We start from the raw sequence: 22,465 nt of genomic DNA on the forward strand, positions 1-22,465 counted from the left end.
CTCAAAACCTTGGAGTGTGATTTAACTTTAATCCTTTGCCCATATTATAAGAAAAGTTCCAATGATAGCACACAGCCAACTGGAACTCCAGCAGGGTCGGGTCCAGTTATAGACAGAGCTCAGGTTTCTGTTCCTGACCTTGGGCTCTGCAGTTAGGCTTAAATGGGAGGGGGGGGCTCAATAGCTTTACAGAAACAGATGTTTGCCCCTGAGCTTCCTGAACAATCAAGCTGGCAGTACCTACATGGGTATTTGCTTGATTTTGTGCAGATTCAACATTTTGCACTTCAATTTCGGTCTAAATAATGGAGAATAAGTATCCTAAATGTACCAATAAAATGACTGAACTGAGTGTGCAATGATAGATCCTCCCTCCACGCTGAATGTAAACTTCACAGACATGTTTCTGTAGAGTGGGAGCTGAAAAGTGAGACAGCCTCAACAGATACTTTTTCATAATTCCCCTGGTTTCGTTTTGAGCGCTTTCATGAACTGAAGCGGGTGCTCTGAGATCCAGTCTATGTTTCCACATTCAAGCCCCACTTCACCCAGAGGGGTGTCCCTCGGGCTCTGCACCCCCCGTGTGTACAGAGCTAATCTCAGCTCACACCTCTGGAGCTCCTTCATGGACCTCACTTTTAGAAGGAGCTCCAACCTGCTGGCATCACGGCTGAGGCTGCTGTGACTAGACATTTGAGTGGGAGATGGATGCAGAGGAAGCAGACTACCCAGAACGCTCACATTCTCCAGTCTGTGAGATGTTTCAGTTAAGTTTAAGATAGTGACTGTCAAGATTTGCTGCTGTGGATTGAAGGCCAGAGTGAAATGAAGGCATGGATTTGCTGATGAGAGGTTTGTATGAGAGCCGTAGCTCAGTGGAGTCAGGGCAATGGGGTTTTCAGCAATTGAAGAAGATATAGCCCTGGGGCTTGTGAGTCTGCTGCGCTCAGTGTGAGATCTGCAGTCCCCAGAAACAGTGCAACGTCTCTGCGGGGCGTTTTTGGTCAGCAGTCCCAGTTTGGGCAGTGAGGGCAGGGAAGCACGGCCAGGGTGCATGGGCTTATAAGCAGGCCCGGGCAGCAGAGGTGAGCTGAGGCGGCGCAGGGAGAAGTAAGGTGCAGCTCGTTCATGTTCTTCAGTGGCTACTTTAGCTTGGTTGCCAAATGGAAAAGAACTGATTTCCCCCTGAGAACGGGCAGGGCTGCTAAACGTTGAGGGGTAATCCAGGGTGTCTCTGCGTAGCTCCTGACACAGAGGCTGGGAGGCAGGAACCGCGGGATGGGAGCTCTCAGGAAGATCAACAGGAGCCGATGCTGTGGCAGGAGTTTGCTTTTTCCCGGAGAAAAACTGACTTTTCCTCCAGCAGACAACACATCCAAGAACCAAAGACAGACAGAAAACTATCAATCCAACCAGAAGAAGAATCTGGAGATGAACTGCAGGCACAAGAAGACATCACTGTCAGGAGAAAGTTAGTTCTGATTGTTTCAATGAGACATTTTAAGTTTGAAATTCTGCAACAAAATTGAAACAGCCGGATTTAACCATAAAGACATTATAAGAATAAAATATGAAATAGAAAACTTTACTCTCTGTAAAAGTGCAGGATGTGCTCACAGCAACAAATGATGTGTTTTGCAAAAAAGTGTTGTTCAATTGAAGATTATGTGGGTAACTGAATCTTAAAATGTTCCAAATTAATGGATAAAGACAAGACTAAACTGATTCAATGATGTCATGAGGATGATAACATGTATTCTTTGACTATTTTACTTCAACCACAACAAGAACAATTAAATGTATCCGTTGTCACTGATGTTACTGTATGAACAAGAACAAAATAGAAGTCATTCCACACAAAATAACAATAATCATAATAATAAATTCAATGTTTAAGCCTGGAATTGAACCCAAAACAAAATGTAGGTATTACTTTTAATTGAACGGGGACAAAACAAATTACCAAATGGAATGCAACCCAAACGATTTACAGGTGATCAACAGCTTTAGGTATTTAATTCACATAATTACAATTATAAAGTCAACAAGCGTCATCAAATGTGGAAACATTAATGAAGATTTAGCATCTGCCAAAATCTGCCCTCCTAAACTGAAAACAAATGTTTAAACTAAACTAATTCTTTGTTTCTTTCATCTTTACAAGCAGGATTCTTTAGAGAGCTGAAACCTCTGAGCTCAGTACATAAATCTAACCTTTAAGACCGTACCTTCTAGCTGTTTAGTGAAGAGGACCTGCACCAGGAGCCAGAAGAACAGGATGAACATGATGCCTTCGATCATACCTTTGCAGCAGAACAAAAGCACAGACTGCCACACGGGCTGGTCAGGACACTCCTCATCCTGGTAAGGCATGGCACCAAGAGAAGATGAGAGCTCCTCAAAGTCTAGTTTTGAGACACATTAAAGGTAGAAGTCTTCTAAAGAGAAAGCATTCTGCAGATATCTATCTTTGTCTGCCTTCAAGAAACACTTTTTTATTTGACAGGCACAAATATTTCTACATATTTTCGATATATTTAAGAGTCGTTTGTCATTCAAATATATATATACTCCATCATTTTTTAGTTTTAACAGATGATCTAACGAAGTTGGAGAATCAAAAACGTCCTAAAAGCTGCAGATCCCTTTTGTTGTTCAGTGTTAGAAATCCTCTGGTTTGAATTCCCCACAACCCTTTCAGCCTTGATCAGAAGACACGACTGGCCTCAATTGGAGGATGGCTTGACCAATATCACCTCTCCCTCCTGGTGGGTGGGGACTGTGGGCAGAAATATCCGGCCCATAATTCCCCCGCAGCATCGCTGTTATGCTGAGGACCAGACAATAATCCAGTGTTGTCATTTTAGAATAACTACTGTTGCAGTGAATCCTGCAGCCCATCCCCCACCCTCATCACCCCCCTCACCCTTTGAGCGCTCACCTCCATTAGCAATGCATGCAGAGAGCAGCAGGGTGAAGGCATTAATGCCTAACCTAGACTTTCCATACTCCCTCTGCTATTGCATAATCTGTTGATTTTGTTATGCTAAACTAGCTAATGTGATAATGCACTGATAAAACAAACAACAAATAACTGATGAGTGTTTATTAAGTTGCTTAAAAGACTGATGAAAATTGTGTCTTTAACATATTCTCATTGCCTTTTTCTCATGATGGAAGACATGCATTAAGAAAATTAAGCTTAAAACTTCATTTTTGAGTATTTTATTCAAATCGCTGTGAATCAGGAGCAGACGAAAAAATGCAGTTAAAAAAACATTGTAGGTTGCCCTATGCTCTTCTCTGCTGCATTCTGCTGCATCAATTTGCAGACAAATAGATCCATGTATGTCTTTGTTTGCTTCGTTTGAGCTGGCATCTGGTTCAAAACTCTACGGCTGGATAGCTCCGACATTGCTCGCCATTTTTGTTGCATCAGAGACGTTAGCTTGGGTTGAGGGGCTAACAAGCGGGAGAACATGTAAACAGAAAGGTTGAGTTGTCCTGTCCACAACTGAAGAATTAAATTTCTAATGAACTACTGCCACTCTGCAGAAACTATGTCCTAGAAAACTACACAGTTTAAAATTTTTGGCTAAAAACAACATAATAAAAGACCACTGGAAATGCTTTTACAACAGATCAAAACATGATCGGAGAGGGGCCAAACACATTGTTTAGTCATTCTCTTGCAGTAGAAGAACATGATCATTAAGATGTATGGTGGTAGGAGCATCGCAGGGCCCTTCTATTTAACAGACACTGCTAAAAGTAAAACTTAAGTAAAACTTAGAAAGTGCACTCCACGGGCTGTTTTGTCTTGACTCACCACTTTTTATCTCGTATGTTTTGTTGTTACACTCGAGTCCCCCTTAATGAGGGCAGACCCGTTGTACCAAAGCGGGCAAAACACAAACACCTACCGCCGTCTCCTGCTGCTTTCCAACAGCGAGGCAGAGCCCAGACCACCAATCCTCTTGTCAGTGCCCATAAATCTCTTCCCCATGACTGCATGGGGGAAACTGTAACTAAGTAGTTAAAACCCAAAGCATCTGCAAGTGAAGATGCTGAGAAAGCTGTATAGATTCTTTCAGAGCATTATCTGATGAGCAGCAAAAATTGGAATCAGTTTAGGTCCAAAATGACCCAGACAAGTAGAATCACTTTTATTTGTTTTTATTCCCAAAAGTCCCTGGTTACCACAGTGATGGAGGCATGCTTTTTTTTTTTTGCTGAAACAACAAACTTGTAGATTTATCTCTTCTTTCTGACACATAAGAAATCCAAACTAAGTTCGTTTTCATAAACAAACAAAAGAACTCACTTCACCAGGTGAAAATTACTTAATCCTTTGGATGCCTGAGTTTATTTCCAGATTAAAAAAATGTACATATTTTTGTTTTCACATACACATTCAATTTATTTAATTTTGGAGCAGAAGTGGTTTTAAGCATTTTTGAATCAGCGTCAAAAGGGTGAAAAAAGGGAAACCAAGTCAACGCCAATATAAAAGTAGCATTTTGTGGTTTCTAAAAATTAAAAGCACCCTGACTCTCAGTATGTGTACTAAATCAAAATTTTGGAACACTGTAAGAAGTATAGATTGAATAACTTAAATGTGTTTATTCAAAGTTAGGAAAGAATGAAATGTGGAAAATCTGATATTTTTAAAACTTAATCTCAAGTTTAGCTCCAGGCATGTACTTTTATAAAATGTTCAGTGTACTTAATATACATTTATTGAAGGTAGAATATTGCAAATGTAAATCTACCTGTTTTTCTGTGATAGAGGAACAGTAACACCCTGTGTACAATAAAGCTTTTTAGTGATTTTTTTTATTATTATTTATGAATAGATTTGGACTTCACACATTAATCCCTTTTGGATGACTCCTCCTGGGAAATTGGATTTCCAGCAGTTTAAATACAGACAACAGAGATAGCACACATTTGCAAAAAAAAAGGAAATAAACACCAAAAAAAGCATTTTAAATCATCCTCTCTCTCTTAGTGGGAAGTTGTATAGTTAAATTGTTCTGAATTGAACTTACTTTTTTTTATGCAGCCATCTCAGGACTCTTCCTTAGTCTGTAATCTTTTAAATGAATACTCATTTAATACAGTATAAGAAAGGGGAGATAAACATTATTGTACTCAATAATTCTTCCTTTGTAAATGTATAGCCACAGTGCCAAAAATATGTTAACCCAAGTCCAGGACTAAACATCTACATTTTTTCAGTTGGCAAGTTCACATTTGTGTGACTGATTGTCCACACACGCCTAACGAACACAGAGGCATGATTCAGCATTGCATATTTGAGTTGTATTGAGGTAGCACTGTTTCAGTGTTCATTCGCCCACAGCCTGAGGTCAGTTTTGATATATTCTATGCATTAAAAAACAAACACAGAAATATATAGAATGAGTTAGAGAAGTCTGAAAACATAAGAACATTGCAGAATGGAATGCCAGTTTGAGGTAAATGTTGTTTCACTTCAAGCTATTTACATAGTTTCTTGCATAAATATAGCATCTCACTTTTGGATTTACAAGTGAGACTTAACACAGCAAAAAAAAGTTAGAAATGCCCAAACAAAGGATTAAATAATAAAAAGTTAAATAAAACCACATTTAAGTGACCTTAATGTCCTTTTTAGGAATAATTCCAATAGACTAATAGCATGCATATTTTCTGAAATTACCTACAAAAAGTATAAACTAGACTTTCATGACAGAATGAAATAAAAAAACAAAACTCCATAAAGTGATGATGCTAATCCAAGACTTTTTGACTTTCCTGCATTTTGGCAATCAAGTTTCTCTTCTGATAATAGCAGAACGTCTGCTATAGAAATGCAGAAAAAGTCCAAAAAGACTCAGCTCTGATTTTTTTTGACCAACAGACAAATCACACTCACTCACAAAAAGCAAAACCGATTAATTAGAACTCCTCTAACAGGCACTAGTGGAAACAGATCTAAACCTACATTACAGTCAATCTGGCTGATTAAAGGTGAAACCCCAGTGTGCTCATGACTTGAAAAAGTTTTGATAAATCGTCTCAGAATAGAATGGAAAACTCTCATGATGTGCTTACAGAGTTCTTGCAGATTAGAAGGTTATAACTTAGTTTAAATGTAAAAGCTTTAGTTTGGGCCCTTTGAAGAGGTGGAAGATGAAGAAGAGGGACTGTGTGAGGAGGGTAGAGCACTGAACCCACTCGCTCCTGCTGCAGTCAGGGTCTGAGACGGACCAGGAGCAGCCGACTTCTGAGCAAACAAAGTACCTAAAGCACACAAAAGAATACAGATGAATTCTACTGTATTTTGCATATCAGGAAGTAATATACCGGTAAATGTTTTACCCCAGACTGGCTGAATGAATTACAAAAAGATGTAAAAAAAAAAGAAAGATCAAATCTCACCTGAGTAAATGGTGCCATTGACCTCTACAGATACGCTGATGCTGGCTGGTCCATCAGTAGAGATGCTTAGAGACAAATCCTGTTTTTTTTCTGTGACTATACATTATAAATCCACATTATTAGTCGACTGTTACCTTTCAGAAAGAATTAGGATTAATGAGAGGGGAAGGGTCTCACCATGGCCATTGTTGAGTTTGAGGTTCATGGGGCTGAAATGAGACGCCATAGCCAGCAGGTTTTGCTGGAGCGCCTGCTGCATGAGGCGCTGCTGATCTTCTGCCAGTCGCATGATTTTCTTCTTTGGACCATCGGCTGTTGCTGCTCCAGCCGCTGCGCGATCCAAACGCTCTCTGAGATGCTCCAGTGTGGCGGCTTGGGCCAGCTGCTGCTGCCCAAGAGCAGCAGGTAACCTGGGTACTACAGGAGTTAGGGTCTCCTCTGTAATAAACAAGACAAACAAATGAAAAAAGGACAAACCATTCAGCAGGGAATTCACTTTTGTTCAGAAAAGTTAATGACAACACATGTTGATGGAGGGATAACGGTGCTTGCACCTGTGTTTCTTTTTAAATTTGGACTTCCAGATGCACTTAGGCCATTATGCATAGTTGGGTTGGCTTGAATGGAGGGAGAGGGGAGCAGAGCGGATCCTGAGGTGGGGGAGTAGCGGTAAAGGCTGTTGGTGTAACCGGGGCGCCGGCCCTCCCTGCGGTTGCTGTCAATGGCTGCCTGAAGCTCACCAGGAGAACTCAAAGCCTTCTTCTCACACTCAAATGGGTACAAATATTTCATATACCTGGATGGGAAAGAACAAAATTCTTGTGTTAAAAAGAAAAAAAAAGAAAAAACCTTCAAAATTTGAAGCTTAGATTGTCAAGGGATCAATTCTACATCAAAACAATAACAGTAAATAGATTATTTTTATATATACTTTTGGTAAAGACAAAATGAATTAAAAAATAACCTAAACCAAGAACTTTTCCTATTTGCACTGGTGGTTCATGGTTTCATTTCTGTAGCATGCCATTATCTGCACAATTAAACATATGAGAACTGATTTTTGTCAATAAAGCAATAACACCTCATAGACACTGAACACTGTGTGTTATTTACTGTATATGTGTGACATTTAGTATCTGTTGTTTTTATCATTATGTTGTTCTGAGCCATGGTAACGAATCAATTTCCCCACCGTGGGATCAATTAAAGTTATTACTTTGAATCAGAACTGCAAAACAAATCCAATGAAAAACGACTAAGGAAGGAGAGATTACACCTGAAGCAACAGATCAGTTAAAGTCAGACCTTTGTCAGTCTCAACTGTTGTTGTAAAGGTTTTCATGAAGATTAAAAAAAGTTCAACTGAAGCTGTTGTAAAAAAAATAAAAATGAAATAAAAAGTAAAACAAAACCTTTTTGCTAATTAAAATTTTGTAAAAATAGTAACTTTTCTTTTTCATTTTTATTAGCTTTTGGTGATTAAATTGTGATAACTGACCTAATTTTACAGTCCAAAAGGTTTCAAGATTTTGTTTCTCAAACTACATAAAGTTATAAACGTTTGCTGGAGTCATTACTTTCACAATAACAGTTTTAAACTGTGAAAACCATTTTTTTGTTCTAAAAAGCTGGTGATTTTATTCTTGCTAACTGTAATGTAAATTACTTGACAGCTTAAGAGACCATAGTTAAAATCTGACACATTACAATGTTAAGTCTTATATATTTCCACAACAAAATGTAGACAGGTTTAAACACTTTTTATTTCCCACAAACCGCAGAAATACCTACTGAGTGCGGAGGGTGAAGGCGGCGCTGGTGATGGACGTCGGTAGATTGAGACCTTTGGTGATCTCCCGCCATATTTTCTTGTTAATAACTTCAACCAGTCCTCCTTTCTCTGTTACAAGCTTGAAAAGCTTGTACAAATCCAAGACCTGTTTTGCCATAATGGGAATACGATTGACAGGAGTGCCTGGAAACATGGAAAAAAGAAAAGTCAGTCCATTTGTAAATCAGTCTTATTTAAGTGTGGTCTCATTTGAGCGCTAAAAACAAGTAGCCTCATTAAAGAAGTAAAGAATGAGAACATTTTCTGATTAAGCCACCATAAGGCTTAAAGTCAGAGTAAGGTAATGGGGGTCAATTAAGCCAATTTCAGGTGAATGGGGGCGGGGGTAATTCTGCAGCAGAAGTTTTTTTGCTACATTGATCTGAGTGCAGGGGGAGGGTGACGGCAGAGCTAACAATGTCTGCCAGTCACAGGGCTGACACCTAACCCCTTCCAATCCTGATTTGGAGAAAAGCCAATTAATGAAGCAGACTAAAAAGCAGCTGAAGAAATAAGATTACTTTGTACTTAAGATCAACACATGGCTGGAAGCTGCACGTGAAATGTTGAAGGCCGAGAAGTTTGCTCACATTTTTAAGGGCCATCAGCGGTGCTCACTTCAAACTCCACGTTTTTGCACTTATCGTTTAAAAAACTTTAGGTTCATGTGGCTAGAGGGGTCTTAAATAAGAATCTGACAACAGACCTTCTATAAAAATGTTTTTAAAGACCCACTCTGAGGAAAACTGTGTATTTGGTGTTTTCAACATGTTCTTGTGCCATTTTTCTGATGATGGTGGACATATATTTAAAAAAGGTTTTAAATTAGTTTTTAAATGCTGCAGTTAGGAGCAGACGGGAAAAAAAAGGCAGTTTGAAAAAGCTTGTAGTTGATGTAGAAAGTATAAGCTTCATGCATCCACTTCCTGACAAATAGATCCATGAACGTCTTTTTTATCCTCATCTGAGCTGACAATTGGCTCAAAAGTGTACAGCTGGACATCTCCAATATTGCTCGCCAGTTTTGTTGCACCAGTTATTTTAGGTTGAGGCTGTAAGCTAATGGGAGAGTGTGTAAACAGCTCTCAGTTATGGGTGATAGGAAAGGGGAGAGGGGTTGCTCCGCGCCAATGGTCCTGCCCAAAAGGTGAATTTGTAATGAGCTACTACTGCCACTCTGCAGAAATGAAGTCCTAGAGAACAACACAGGTCTTTTGATTCTGGCTTAAACCTGGATAATCATGATCAAAGGACCACTGGGAACGCTTTTTGCAATAGATCCAAACATGATTGGACTTTAAAAAAGACAGAAATAAAAAGATTTGACAAAAACTGAAAAATTACAAATCAAAACGATTTAGAAAAAACAAAAAACAATAATATTTTACCCCGTTTCTGCATAAAAACAAAGAGTTCATCCAGAAAGCCCTTCCGCAGTGGGTCAGAATCTAGCTCATAAAGCTGCAAGTAGAAAAAACAATGAGCAGGATTTTAGGGAATCCTCACATGTGGTGATGTGGAGTATTATTTGTCATCCCTCCATGAATCAGGCCTACTAACCTTGGCAAAGTCTCGGGAAGGCTCTCCTCTCAGTTTTCCTCCATCACTGTCCTCAGTCCACACCCCACATCCTCTCTGCACATGTACCAAGACAAAATACAAACATTTATCAACAGTTTGACTAAAAATATGAACTTATGTTTCCTTAAGATCCTCCTCAAAATGAATTTGCAGTTTCTACAGCCTTCTTAACAATGCTTTACTAGGAACAGTAGGATGACTGTTTGCAGACTTTGCATTTTCTTGTGTTTTCAAAAGGAATTCATGGTGTAAAGCAGTCTGTGGAGGCTTTGCCAACACTTGTTTTCACATAGTATTTGCCTAAAATGCTAAGAAAGGTAGTGAATCTTTGTCATAATTTGAATAAAGAATCACTTCCGAGTAAACTGGGTTCTTGCGTCACTCTACACTCCACTCATCGCTTAAGCCTCACTCTAACCCAATTGCTAAATACCCCACTTTTTTTCTCAGCCAATCAAAATTGTATTTCTGCTTTAAAAGTCATGGACATTTATCTCTCTACATTCTAGATGGTTTTGCCTTCCCTCCTCCACCCCGTCCTCCACCTGTAACGATACTTTGTCTCATATTGGTCCTTTACCACCATCCGGCTCTGGGGTTTACTCATCAATGATCCGAGCTTCTTCCACCAGCATACCAGACGTCATCAGCCCACAGCCAAACCTCCAAACTTACACATCTGTTGTTTCACAATTAAATCTTTATTTTATTTGCATTCCTAAGCTCTCTCCTGATTGAAATAACTGTTTCGTGAACACACAATTTAGATACTGTACACCCACAATCTACACTCACACTTTCCAAAAACCACCGTATCACCTCAGAAAAAAATTCTCTACAATGACTATCTTTTTGATGCAATTTTCTTTCAAGATGTGTTGGGTTTGACCAGTACACTGCTGAAAATATAAAAAGTGTTCATTCAGACTGGAAAATTCTGTTGGTCTGGACCCAGTTTGCTAAATTTGGTCCAGATCCTGTCCTGAACCTTGCATTTGGTCTGTATTCAGACTCCAGTCAAGGGGACTTCCCTGTTCCGGACTAACGCTTGTAAACAAAACCACATACCTAAAGATCTCTTCCCTCATTGGTCAGGAATTACGGGGGCAGGGCAAAGGCAGAATTTATAGAAGTCATGTGCTTTTTGTTCATTCAAAGTTTAGATTTCACTTGCACGTTTTTAACATCTGTATCAAAGTCAGGCTCAACACGCTTTTTTTACTTGCTTCTTTGGTGCGATTGATGCATGCTGCAGAGTGGTGACTGGCAAGAAGACAGCTTAGGAGGTACGCTGATGAGTGTTTCTGACATATAGATTGTCGGGAAAACAGTCAGAAGCCCTTTGTATTAGATTAAAAGTGGTTTTGACGAGTCTGAATTCATCCGATCACATTTCAATGAGTTACTGTGTTATGGCATTATTTTTAAGAGAATTCTGTTCAGGAATTACAAGGTAGCTTTTACGATGATGTCACAGCAGCGCCTGTAGGGCGAATGCCCGGTAACAAGACACACAAAAGCATGCAAGAAGGTTTCCAGCTGTGTTAAAATAAACGTGACATATGAAAAATTTCCGACCCTTTTCTCTGTTTGGTAACAACAACAATGGTTGCTTTATATTTGTCTGTGGCTCATCTGTTGCTACATTCCTACTCTGTTTACGTCGGCTACGGTGGCCATTTTGGTCCAGTTGCTCCACTCCAGGAAGTGATTGTATTCAGACTGAGGAATCTCAGAGCGAACAGAAACCCAGTCCGATTGGAAACGAACCAAGACCTCCTCCAAAGATGGTCCCGGACCAGGCCCCACTTGGGTGTATTCTGAAAATTTGTTCCAGATTATTAGGGAAAACAAACTCTGGTTCACTTTAAGGGGACCAGATGTGTCCAGTCTGAATACACGCTAAAGCCACTGTCTTTGGTTTTGACCAATTGTGTAACTTTATGCTTTAAATTTCAAATAATGAAGTTATAGCTAGATGTGCCACATTGAACCTTGAAGTAAACTGTAGATAATTGTGCGGTTTTAGGAGAAACATTTGTGTACATGAACAAATCTCCAAGTAATTAAAAAATGCAAATTGTTTAAAGCAAATAAAAAATCCTAAGTAAATAGTATCCATGTGTACTGACACAGAAATACAAAAGTATTGTATACTGCATTAAAAATCAAGCATATCTAAATACTCTGTGATAGACCCCCTCCTCCAAACTCAAACAACATGAGAGCACTCCAATTACCAGGATGTCACTAAAGGGTTAGAAGATTGTGGAGGGTTTTTGAGAGACAAGGGGAGTTGGGGGCAAATGCAACAATGCGGAAATGCCTCGGAGGTCATCGTCCTGGAAAAAGTTTTAAAACTACATGATAAATGTAGGCGTGAAGAAGCAAAGAAAGCAAAGAAAGTGTCAAATAGTCTCCTATCAATACCATTAATTTGAGTGTTGTTTCTGTAAAGAGTCACTGACATGACCCCAACCTGTCACCTCTATGACCTTAAGGGGATAATGGGAGAATAAAAACACTTGATTTTTTTTTTTTACACATCAAATAACAAAAACATTCACTTCTCCAAATGTCTGAATTTGCATAACTTGTATGTTTTAAAATAATAATGAAAATATTGGCCTTTAAATAAGTATTTGTACTGACTTGTGTTTGTTGTAGCAACACAGAGAGTGGGATATGAAAACCTGAAGATTTGCCTGTTTCTAAACTGCAACTCTGCACATGTTTATGGTGAAAACGACAATCCAACGGCCATCGCTAACAATTAGCAGCTGCATCAACGTAATAAACACTGGCCCTCTTTAAATGTAGACCCACATTCCCCTCTTTGATGCTGGTTCCCCTTACCAAGACCTTTTGAGGCAGATGGTCACCCTCCTCCTTGTTTACAGAAGATTTTCTCATTAATGTCACCAAGTCCTGGTGATTTAAGGAGATATCATTTGAACTGGGGAAGCATTTCCAAACATCAGATGTACATTCTTAAGCAGCACTAAAAAAAAAGTTGCCCTTTTGTAGTCATTGCAAAAGGTAAAAGCTGGGGGGGGGGGCTTCTAGCAGAAATCCCATCGGAGGTGGATAAACATCAGTCTTTTGACCATCCGATGGAAATAAAACCCTCCCCCCCTTCTTTATTGATAAGCCACTGAGACATGCTGTGGATCTATTAACAAAGAGCTTTCAGTTAATTGCTCAGAGCTCTCACACATCCTGGCTTGGGAATCCAGATTCAGCATGTAGGTCGAAAAAAAAAAAGGCTCCTTTGTTTGGTTAAAAGCAAACATTTTGCCACGTTTTGTATTTATTTGAACTGGAATTAAAACTTTACTGCGTTTTAAAATAGAGTCCATAGAGTCCATTCAAACAGAGAAACACATTTAAGTTATCGCGTGTTCTCAGACCAATTTGTTTGTCTAATGAGCTTCATTAAAATCACAGTTTCTCCTGCAGGACAAAAGTGAATAGTAACCCTTCTCAATGAACTCAAGAAGAAGAAGGGGCTTTTATTTTATTTATTTTCCTTTGATTATTTTTTGATTCGAATTAACTTTTTAAGTCTTTTATCAGCCCAGAAGTCAAGATCATTTATCTGGACCCCTGCCGGGCTGTGGGCTGGGATCATCCGGAGGGGGTGGGATTCTGGGTTAAGGGCCTCCAGTGAGAGCGCCACACAGGCTGTGGAGCATGAAAAGCATGTCAGCATCTTGAGAGATAATTCAATAAAAAGAGCTGAACAAAAGAATCCGCTAAAGACGCCGGAGCTGAGAGAATTAAAGGGAGCCGTTTCAGCTGGGTGCTGGTCTCCTTAGAAGCAGTGCAGTCTGCGCAGCCTAGCCTGTCTGATGATGAACGGCTTTTTATTACTGCGGCAAAAAATAGCCACATTCACGCCACTATTATTCCTACTTGCCTACAGGTTTAACCAACGAATATCACAAGATACTACAACAGCTAATCAAATGTGTTTAAAGAAAACAAAAAAAAAGGCTTTGTAAATTCAGTTTTTACAAAGTATTTTGCACTTTAAACGACTACAAAAGATGAAGGAAACACCTTGTCTCCCCTTTCTCACAAAAAAGCAATTTTCCCAGCAGTCCTGACAGTTGATGCTTTAATTAAACATGATTAATGCTCCCCGTTTGGTGATCTGGCCTGTTGAAAGTAAACATTCCCACTGCAGCAGCTTTAAAATGTATTGATTGCATGTAGTGAAATTAAGCTGCCATTTAGCGTTGCTAAGAAACGGCTAAATTATGCAAAGCAATTCAATGAGCTACAGTGAAACATCAAGAATAGAGATGCTGGAGCTCTGTGGTGGTTCCTGGTGAACATTAAGCTCTTCCACCAATAAATGAAGGGAACATATTTGAGATTTACTATTTTTGGAGTGAACTACTAAATAAAACAAAAAAGACTATCAGCTAAAAAGGACATTCTGATCTAATGAAACAAAGTAAACTTTATACGTAGCTTTTTACATGCTGGGATGCACCAACCCAGCTGTCCCTTTCACCCACAGCCCTCATTAATCATAATGCATTACACTGACATGGGGCCTTTGTAGGGGGAACATAAACACAGAAGAACCAATCAAGAGAAGGATGAGGAAAAAGGTTGGCTGGTTCTCCACTCCTTTAGTGGGAGACTAAAACCATGAACACAAATTTAGAGTTCTTATTTTTTCTTGTTGAAATGAGCTCACAGAGCTGTGGCCACAAATAAACCACCTGAGGCCATTTCATTAATGCTCTGTTCTCATTTCCACTCCTCTGGCATACTGGCTTCTTTTGCAGTTAGAACTGGAGACCAGCCAAAAACGATTTACCCAGCCTGCAGCAAAAACGTTGTTTTTTTTTTATTCCCTCGCTCAAAAGTATGGGACACGAGGACAAGGGAGGCACAAGATCTCTGGCCATGTCAGTAATTAAGCTTTATCAGCAGCCGGGCATGGTGCCAAACGGACACACTCCTTCCTCTCTGTGTGAAAAAACTGGTTAGATGTCAGCCGGGCTCTCAACAGGAGGAAGTCAACAATTAAAGAAGACGGGGATGCTGGAATCAGAATGAGCAGCTGCAAGCGTTTGTCTTCTGTTGGTGGAGATGATTCTAACAGTGAGATACTGCAGTTCTATTTGGGTTTATGAAAGTTAAAGCTACCTGTTTGTAAGGCTCATCGTAGCTCCATTCAGCAAAGCCGCTGGGGGAAGTGAAGGAGTGTTGACCAACGGGAGAAGACGACAAGTTCTTCTCCTCTTGCTCCTGTTTGACGGCTGAAGGTGGAGACGTGGAGTTCTGCTCCACAGCTTTTGGCTGTAAACATCCAGAATAAGGCTGGAAGCTTGAAATCTGCTGGAGCTGTAGCTTCTTGGCCTCATCTCCCTCCTCTTCCTCGTTCTCCTCAGGCACCAACACCTCCTGTTCCTCCTCATCTGAGACTTCATCGTCTTCTTTGGAATCCATTCTTCTCAAGCCGCTGCTCAAAATTTGAGGGGGCGACTGATAAATCCTTCCGCCAGCCGTCCCAAACAAGTCTGGTCTGAACCAGGAGGTGCCAGCCGCAGCAGCTTTTTGAGCAAACTGAAGCTGAAGATGTTTCTCCTGCAGGTTCATCTCCATTTTGGCTTCTTGTTGTCTTTGAAGCTGCTCCATCACTGCTTCTAGCTTCACCCCTGCAGGACTCACTTCCTCTGATAAGCTCGACTGTGGAGAAAAGTTCCAAAATCACCAAAACTTACAAAAAAAACCCCAAACATTTCACAAAATATGAAAAAAATAAACATAATAAAATCAAACATGTACGTATGTAAACATTACGTTTTTCATTATGGCAGAAAGCCGGCTTATTGCCTAAATAAATAAATGTTTAGAAGCAAGACAACTGTTTTCTTTTAAGCAGCATATTTTGGACTGTACTGTTTACCGTAACTTCTTTCCAAACAGAAAGCCGCTGAAAGCCTGCACCACTTCATTAAAACATGTAGATTTGATCAGAAACTACAGGCTCCACATTCATCCTCAGCCGCTTTGTTACGGTTACAAACACGAGCACCGGCGCGCTCCGCCACTCACCGTCTGTGGCCTGGAGTAATTCATCCTCGCCAACAGGTCCCGGTTACTTTTCCCCCGCTTTCCTCCGGCAGAAACAAACGCAAGTTTCTTCCGAAACCCCCGCAGAGTGGGAGGCTGGGGAGGTCGGAGCTGGAGGAGGGGGGGACTAAAGCTGCGTGTGCGTTTCCTCCCTGGCCACTGCGCATGGAAACTCAAACATCTTTGATTGTCTTTAGCTGGCTGACCCCCTCACCCACAGCTTGAAGAGAATGAAGGGCCCGCCCCGTGCGTAAAAATCGCTTTTCTCCCCTCCCCGTCTTCTTTTTTTTTGACAATTCTCACGTTTTACAAAGAATCTCCACGCAACCCCAGTCTGCATTTTTATTTCTGATCGACATTTATATTTTTGCGTAACCACTGTCACCAAAATGGGTGTAATGACCGTCTGCAGTGCTTCTATTCTGGACACAAAAAAAGGAACTATGACTGAGATAACTCTCTCTCTGCTTGCTTGAGAATGAGTAGATATGGTTCCTCCCACCAACCTATAAAAAGCTCCAGGCAGATGCTGCTGCTGACACCGACTGATTGATTACAGGAAACAAGCAAATTGTCTCAGTCCAACAATTAAACCAAGCTTTGGAAAAGGAAACGTTAAACTGGAAACACACAAAAAACACAGATAAAAATGTTGTTGTGATGCTTTGCAAACATCTCTTTCCTAAATGTCTTTTTTTTTTTTTTTTTGCATAGGATGGATGTAAATAAGAGCTGGGAAGTAAAAGCAAGGGAAAAAGCACATTTTATTTTCATATTAATTGTTTTTCTATATTAATAAATGTACATTGGTAAAATTTTTTAAACTGAAGATTTAAAAAAAACAATTAACCTTTGAATATTTGTAACCCTATACTTTTTAAATTAAAAAAATGAAGGATTTAAAAATCCTAATTATTATAAATGTTTTATTCGAAACTGAAACTTTAGATGATGTATTTTGTTTAAAATACTAAACTGTGGATCGTGCTTGTATAAAACCACTATCAGCTGCAAAAATGTGAAAAGGTTTAGTTTATTTTGAAATGATTCATCCCTTCTATTTTTACATTTTCTCTTAATTCATTGAGGCTTTCGGTCATTTAAAGGTCTCAGAATTTCAATTAACTTGAGGTTTAGACAAGTTTAGTGAAATTTTCAATTTTAGTGTTTTTTTTTGTTGATATCCTGGCGTGCTGGACTTATTGTTCTGATTCATGACAGACTTAAGACCCGTTCTTTTAAACTTTTGTTAGAGACAGCTGGGATGTGGTCCTACCAGGAATGGGCAGGTAAATAAGCTGGATGCCTTTAAGAGCAAGGTTTCCTGTTATTTAATTAAAGAAAGTGCTATCTTTTCACCATTTCTTAGAAAATATAACACCTGATGCTGATTCAGCTCTAAATTTATCATGCAAGTTGTTCCGAGTTCACTTTGTAAACCTAAGTTTTGCCCGGTTTTTTGGATCTAAAAATGTTTTCTTTCTCCAACATTTAAAAACTAATTGTTCAGCTTTTTTCCAACTATGCTATAATAAATTTGACATACACCTTCCACAACCCAAGACATATTGCATAAGACAATGGTTCTTAGCATTTGTACGGTCATCTTAATCCTTCCCTTTAACCAATGCACAACAATTCTTACAGTGTTGGTGCTTATCTTGCTAAAATGAGTTGTGGTAATCAAAATGTTTAGAAATTCAATAATCAATAAGTTTCAGTCTTAATATACTAATTAATATATTCACTTTTGTAACAACGGTTAAATTATCTTTTAAATACAACTTTTTACTGCAATTAAACCATGAAGTGAAGTTAGTAAATCTTTCACCTTTCAATTTTAGCATTTTTGTTAAAATCCATTATTTACAGTAGAGCATTTTTATAATACAAAACAAATGGAAATGGAACAAGTTTATTTTACCAGCAGGTAATTCCCCTGAAATGCAAATGCAAACAAAAATGTATCAGTTTAACGATTGTAACATTCATGAGACAAGGCTGCCCCCTTCTGGCCAGATGGAGTCCTGCACATCCAGACAGCTGTTTTTAAAACAGAACAACATTGGAAACATCTTTCAGTATTTCTCCAAAAAGGTCCTGAAGCTGTCAAAATAAGAAAAACATTTCGATATACATTTGACACTTAAAGATACATATCCTTTATTATGTTCATCCATATTTTACAGATCAAAAGAACCTAATAAAGGCCAAATAATATACCACACTTTGATGAGGCAAACATGTAAATACAAGAAATGTGTCCTGGGTAAAGCACTCTGCTGGGAGACCTGAAAGAAATGAAGACAGAGTTTGCTTCTAACAAATATGAGAGATGAATACCTTGCTTATTATGAAATAAAAATCACAGTACATACTCAGTCCACTACACTTTGTCAATGCCAAGTTCCTCTGGTGTAGAAATGCCGAGCTCGTCTAATGTAGGCTTCAGCTCCTGGATCACGTATGGATAGATCTCCTTATGAGGGCCGGCTTTGTCCTGAGGAACAAAAGCATAATGACAGACACAAACCTGATAGGAGGCAGAGTTTGCTTAGGGGCCCAATTCTCACCTTCACAGCTTCCAAAATTCGGATTGCGCTGGCCAAATCATTTAACCTGCGACAGGCTCTCAGCGCCGCCTCGAGAATCTTTGGCTCAGGAACGAGGTCGTATCCGATTAAAGTATTCATCCCTGAAACACAGGTAAACCTTTTTTATTTTGGCAGAAATTGTTTTTTTAAATAAAAAAAAGATTATTATAAATTTAACCACGCTCCAAACGAAGAAACGATTCCACCTTCAGTTTGTAATACACAAAATTATAATAAACCACATTTTTCTGTTTAGAGAGGGTTGCTTTTCCTTTTAGTCACATTTACAAAGAGTAATTATTAAGCAGCGTGCATTAGATCAACTATTTACTACCTAAAAATGCAAATTAAAACACAGCTGTAACAGAAAAAATGACAGACAGTTCCTCTTTCATAACAAACATCATGAGCAGCAAATGGATCCAAAAATGAAACATTGAAAATTAATATTATATAATTGTTATGCTTTGACCAAAAATTTCAGTAAACCCTTCTGTATGAATTGTTAGCATGGTATTTGTTTAATTGAAAAAGAAAAGCTAAAACAAATGTTTTGCCTGCCGTTGAGCTTTTTGCTGATATTTCTACTTTTCACTTCTGTCTTCTTCACCCAGTTTTTGTTTAAAAACTGACCTGAGATAAAAAAAATATTTTTACATTGACTACCTTTTTTCAATTCAATTATGTATTTTACAGCAGCCCGAAAGCATAAAGTGTGGACTTTAATGCCTGGGTTAAGCTTTAATAGGAACCATCAACATACACAGGGCTTTCTTGGACAGAAGTTGCGACATCTTCATGAAATCTTAAATTATTAGGAATGTTCTTTTTTCTTGGAATCAACTGGCAAAATAATTAAAAATACTGTTGTGCTAAACAAGAACCTATAAATTAAAACAAAAAACAGAGTTTTGGTTAACCGCACATAATGTCAGGAAAACAATAATTCAATTCAATGTTATTGCCTCAACAGGCTTCACACCAATAATTCTACAGAAACAGTCATTAAATATGAACAATAGCTAATTGTTAAGCTAAACTAAACACAAACCCTGGACATCGCTGTCCTTAGATCCTCCTTCAACACTATTGAATAAACCTTCATTAAATGATTTGCTTTTGTTCATTATAAAATGGGATTCAGATGTACGGCCCAGAGGTTAAAAGCCAGTTTTATCCTGGGAAAAAAATTAATTAAAAATAAATCCTTGCAGAGAAAATGTCGTAGTCGTAGTTTTTCCATTTGAGTTTAATTGAAGATTCAGTGAGATAAAGATGATTGTTGCTGAAACAACTGGTTGTGCAGCCTTTCTGTTTGTGTGTGTGTGTGTGTGGGGGGGGGTACCTGAACACGCTCTAATAAAAGTCATCATGACATTATGGTTTTTGCAGAGATTAAACTTTTCCAGGTGTGGTTTTTAACACAAAGAACATAACACTGGGTTCTAGAACAAAGATTACAGATACAAGTCTTTCACTTTGACAACTCTGAGACTCTGCTCAAGCTTTTGGAAGAAGGTTGAGGATGACCTTCTGCAAGCCAAGACTCCAAAGCTTTGACCAAAAATGGTTCCGATGGATTCGTGAAAGGCCTGTGAGAAAAGTCTCTGCTTTGATTCATTTTATTATTGTTCTGGAAGCAAACAATCTGTTCATGGTAGAGTTTTACGATCATTGGAAAACTGATTTGAAACAAACCGTTTCTCACAAAAACTGTTGCCTCATATCAACTCTTCCTTATGGATCTTAGTCAAAACACTCCAGCTCAGTTTCTTTTGACTGTGCATTTATTCATCCCTTGCATTTCTTTTATAAAAAGAAGGCATAGCAGGTTTTAAAGGACATTAAACTTGAGATGGCTGTGCTGCATTGGTGGAAACATAGTTCTGGGAATAGTCAGTCATCATGAATGTTCCGCACCATAAGCTCCACCCCCAAATGTTCCTCATTCAAAATTACTGCCACTGCAGACAGACAATTTCAAGGGATAAACAGTGCAACCTAAAAGCATGTTTGTTTTCTCTTTCTCTGAAATATTTAAAAATAAAAGGACAAGTGACCTCAAATTTATCACCAACAAAGAGGAGGTTATTTTCATATTTACAAAGTGCAACTATTCTACACATCCTCTGGACTGTTAATTGTTGGATTAGAAAAATAAAACCTAAAATATTAAACTGACTTACTTTACAAAAGTGGTAAAAACATTCTAGCCATGTAACCGTTAATTACATGCCCTTAAGATCACAATAAAAAAAGATATGACTCAGGAGACTTTTCAGGAAGAAGCATGAAGCGTACGTGCAGAGTGCAACGTCGACACCTGTGCATGATCCAGTGCTCACTAGGCACGAACTCACCTTTTCTAAGCTCCCATGCATCAATATCTGGCTTGTTGAAATAAGTGACCCAGCGAGCATCAAACTCCTCATCTGTCTCCTGTTTCCCATGTGAGTAGCACCTAGAGGCCAAAACAGCTGTCCAAAAAAAAAAAAAACAGAAAAAGAAGACTTTTACTGATAGTCTCTGTCTGATGGGAACTGTTGTGTGTTGGCTAAAATAAAACCACTTTTTGGCATAAAAAATCTGCCCTGAAAGGCTCGGATAAAAGATCAATTCCGGGGGGATCATTCCCAATTTCTTCTTTTGACACTTTGACATTGGAGACTAATGCATTATACTTAACCCTACAGTACCCCTCTGTGTGTCCTATTAGTGTCCTAATCGCCTTACAACGGAAAAGAATAGATATATGGGGGGGGGGGGGGGGGGGGGCAGACACGTTTCTTATTAAAGCTTTGCATTAGTGCGTCCCAATAAGATATTAAGCTATTTCACACTATAGTTATTGACCCAGAGAGTGGATCAATGAATGACCGAAGCTAACATTGTTAGCATGCTAGCAGCGCTATCACCGGGCCCAAGACCCAACTGGGTCATAGCAAGGACACAACAATCATTCAGCGAACGCCTGGTTTATTTTTAGAGAATTAACTCTTTGGCTCATCCGATTAATGGTCGTAATAAATTAATGGTTATCGCTTTCATTCGTTTACCTGCTAACACCTTCAATTTTTTCAGCTCTTTATTGACGAACGTAGATGAATGGATAACCTTAAATTAGAAAGCTAGTTAGCTTAGCAATACTACAGGAACTGCAATGTGCACACCGAAATCTTATTTCCGGTCAAGTTGTGCTCTGAAAATGTACCAAGTTTCGACTTTTAAAATAGTCATAAGGCCTGAAAAAACGTAAATACCTTGGCATCTTGGCTGTGTGCGGGTTAAACTCCGGACACCGGAGACAGAGAGTCGGACGGCGGCTCGAAACATGACGCGGCAAAGACAGCTGCAAGACCCGGCGAGCGAGGAAGGAGCTCACGTTTTTTGGAAGAATCTGGTGCGGACGTGACATCCTGCTGCGCATGCGTAGAATGGACTTTGTGGATTCCTGACCATCATTGGTCAATAGAATAGAACAGAAAAGAATAGAAAACCTTACACCAATTCCAACCAAAAATTAATGGCACAAAATTTACTTTTTAATGTCAGTAAAACAGAATGTAGACATGATAATAGTTAACTGTTTTTTGTTAATATAAATATGTAATCCAAAGCTGTTAAACTATTTTTGACAATCCAGCATTTATTTGTATCTAAATATTGACTTTCACATAAAATATTTACATGAACTATACTGGAACTATTCTGTATCTGTATATTTCTATCCACTTTGAAAAAAATTCTAATCTCCCGGACCTTTACTGGTGTCCCTTCTCTTGAAAAAAGTACGTATAAAATATGAACATTTACTTTCAAGGCCATCCCTTTGCTCCGCCATACTTTTTTTGACCTCATCCACATCATCATACAGCATCCTCAAACCTTTTTCTTCTCTATTCCTCTCTTCCATGGAAGGGAGGGCTTTCGGCCACTC

General features: G+C 39.0%; 3 protein-coding genes across 4 annotated transcripts; all 3 read right to left on the minus strand.

Moving 5' to 3' along the window:
* Positions 1-230: 230 nt before the first annotated feature.
* Positions 231-2,511, minus strand: syt18b (synaptotagmin XVIIIb). Its single transcript, XM_011475982.3, has 2 exons — positions 2,229-2,511; positions 231-1,436 (listed from the first exon to the last, which is right to left on the minus strand). Exons 1-2 carry the CDS (start codon positions 2,371-2,373, stop codon positions 454-456), a joined length of 1,128 nt encoding a protein of 375 aa, XP_011474284.1. The 5' UTR covers positions 2,374-2,511; the 3' UTR covers positions 231-453.
* Positions 2,512-4,820: 2,309 nt separating this feature from the next.
* On the minus strand, positions 4,821-16,418 carry arid3b (AT-rich interactive domain 3B). 2 transcript variants are annotated; one of them, XM_078948573.1, is made up of 9 exons: positions 15,917-16,418; positions 15,005-15,547; positions 9,818-9,892; positions 9,646-9,718; positions 8,218-8,401; positions 6,981-7,222; positions 6,604-6,864; positions 6,427-6,516; positions 4,821-6,288 (listed from the first exon to the last, which is right to left on the minus strand). In XM_078948573.1, the coding sequence occupies exons 1-9, from the start codon at positions 15,938-15,940 to the stop codon at positions 6,149-6,151; spliced, it is 1,632 nt and encodes a 543-aa protein (XP_078804699.1). In that variant the 5' UTR covers positions 15,941-16,418; the 3' UTR covers positions 4,821-6,148. The 2 variants fall into 2 exon arrangements, with proteins under 2 accessions (XP_078804699.1, XP_011474286.1); XM_011475984.4 differs by having other exon boundaries at positions 6,427-6,522.
* Positions 16,419-17,833: 1,415 nt separating this feature from the next.
* Positions 17,834-21,950, minus strand: cox5aa (cytochrome c oxidase subunit 5Aa). The gene is made up of 5 exons (XM_023955708.2): positions 21,789-21,950; positions 20,889-21,005; positions 18,508-18,629; positions 18,313-18,434; positions 17,834-18,225 (listed from the first exon to the last, which is right to left on the minus strand). The coding sequence occupies exons 1-4, from the start codon at positions 21,859-21,861 to the stop codon at positions 18,321-18,323; spliced, it is 426 nt and encodes a 141-aa protein (XP_023811476.1). The 5' UTR covers positions 21,862-21,950; the 3' UTR covers positions 17,834-18,225; positions 18,313-18,320.
* Between the last annotated feature and the right edge of the window lie 515 nt (positions 21,951-22,465).

The sequence above is a fragment of the Oryzias latipes genome, chromosome 6 (genome assembly GCF_053564925.1).
Source record: "Oryzias latipes strain Hd-rR chromosome 6, Olatipes_Hd-rR_3.1".
NCBI lineage: Eukaryota > Metazoa > Chordata > Actinopteri > Beloniformes > Adrianichthyidae > Oryzias > Oryzias latipes.

Excerpts from the sequence above, each read along its gene's own strand:
- arid3b (XM_011475984.4), bottom strand. The coding sequence starts at position 15,940 with ATGAATTACTCCAGGCCACAGACG. Across the intron at positions 7,223-8,217 it reads GCCTTCACCCTCCGCACTCA|GTATATGAAATATTTGTACC; the intron begins GTAGGTATTTCT and ends TTTCCCATCCAG. Across the intron at positions 6,865-6,980 it reads AAATTTAAAAAGAAACACAG|AGGAGACCCTAACTCCTGTA; the intron begins GTGCAAGCACCG and ends TGTTTATTACAG.
- cox5aa (XM_023955708.2), bottom strand. The coding sequence starts at position 21,861 with ATGTTTCGAGCCGCCGTCCGACTCTCTGTCTCCGGTGTCCGGAGTTTA. Across the intron at positions 21,006-21,788 it reads CACACAGCCAAGATGCCAAG|CTGTTTTGGCCTCTAGGTGC; the intron begins GTATTTACGTTT and ends TTTTTTGGACAG. Across the intron at positions 18,435-18,507 it reads GAATTTTGGAAGCTGTGAAG|GACAAAGCCGGCCCTCATAA; the intron begins GTGAGAATTGGG and ends TTTGTTCCTCAG.
- syt18b (XM_011475982.3), bottom strand. The coding sequence starts at position 2,373 with ATGCCTTACCAGGATGAGGAGTGTCCTGACCAGCCCGTGTGGCAGTCT. Across the intron at positions 1,437-2,228 it reads CTTCACTAAACAGCTAGAAG|TTCATCTCCAGATTCTTCTT; the intron begins GTACGGTCTTAA and ends TTGTGCCTGCAG.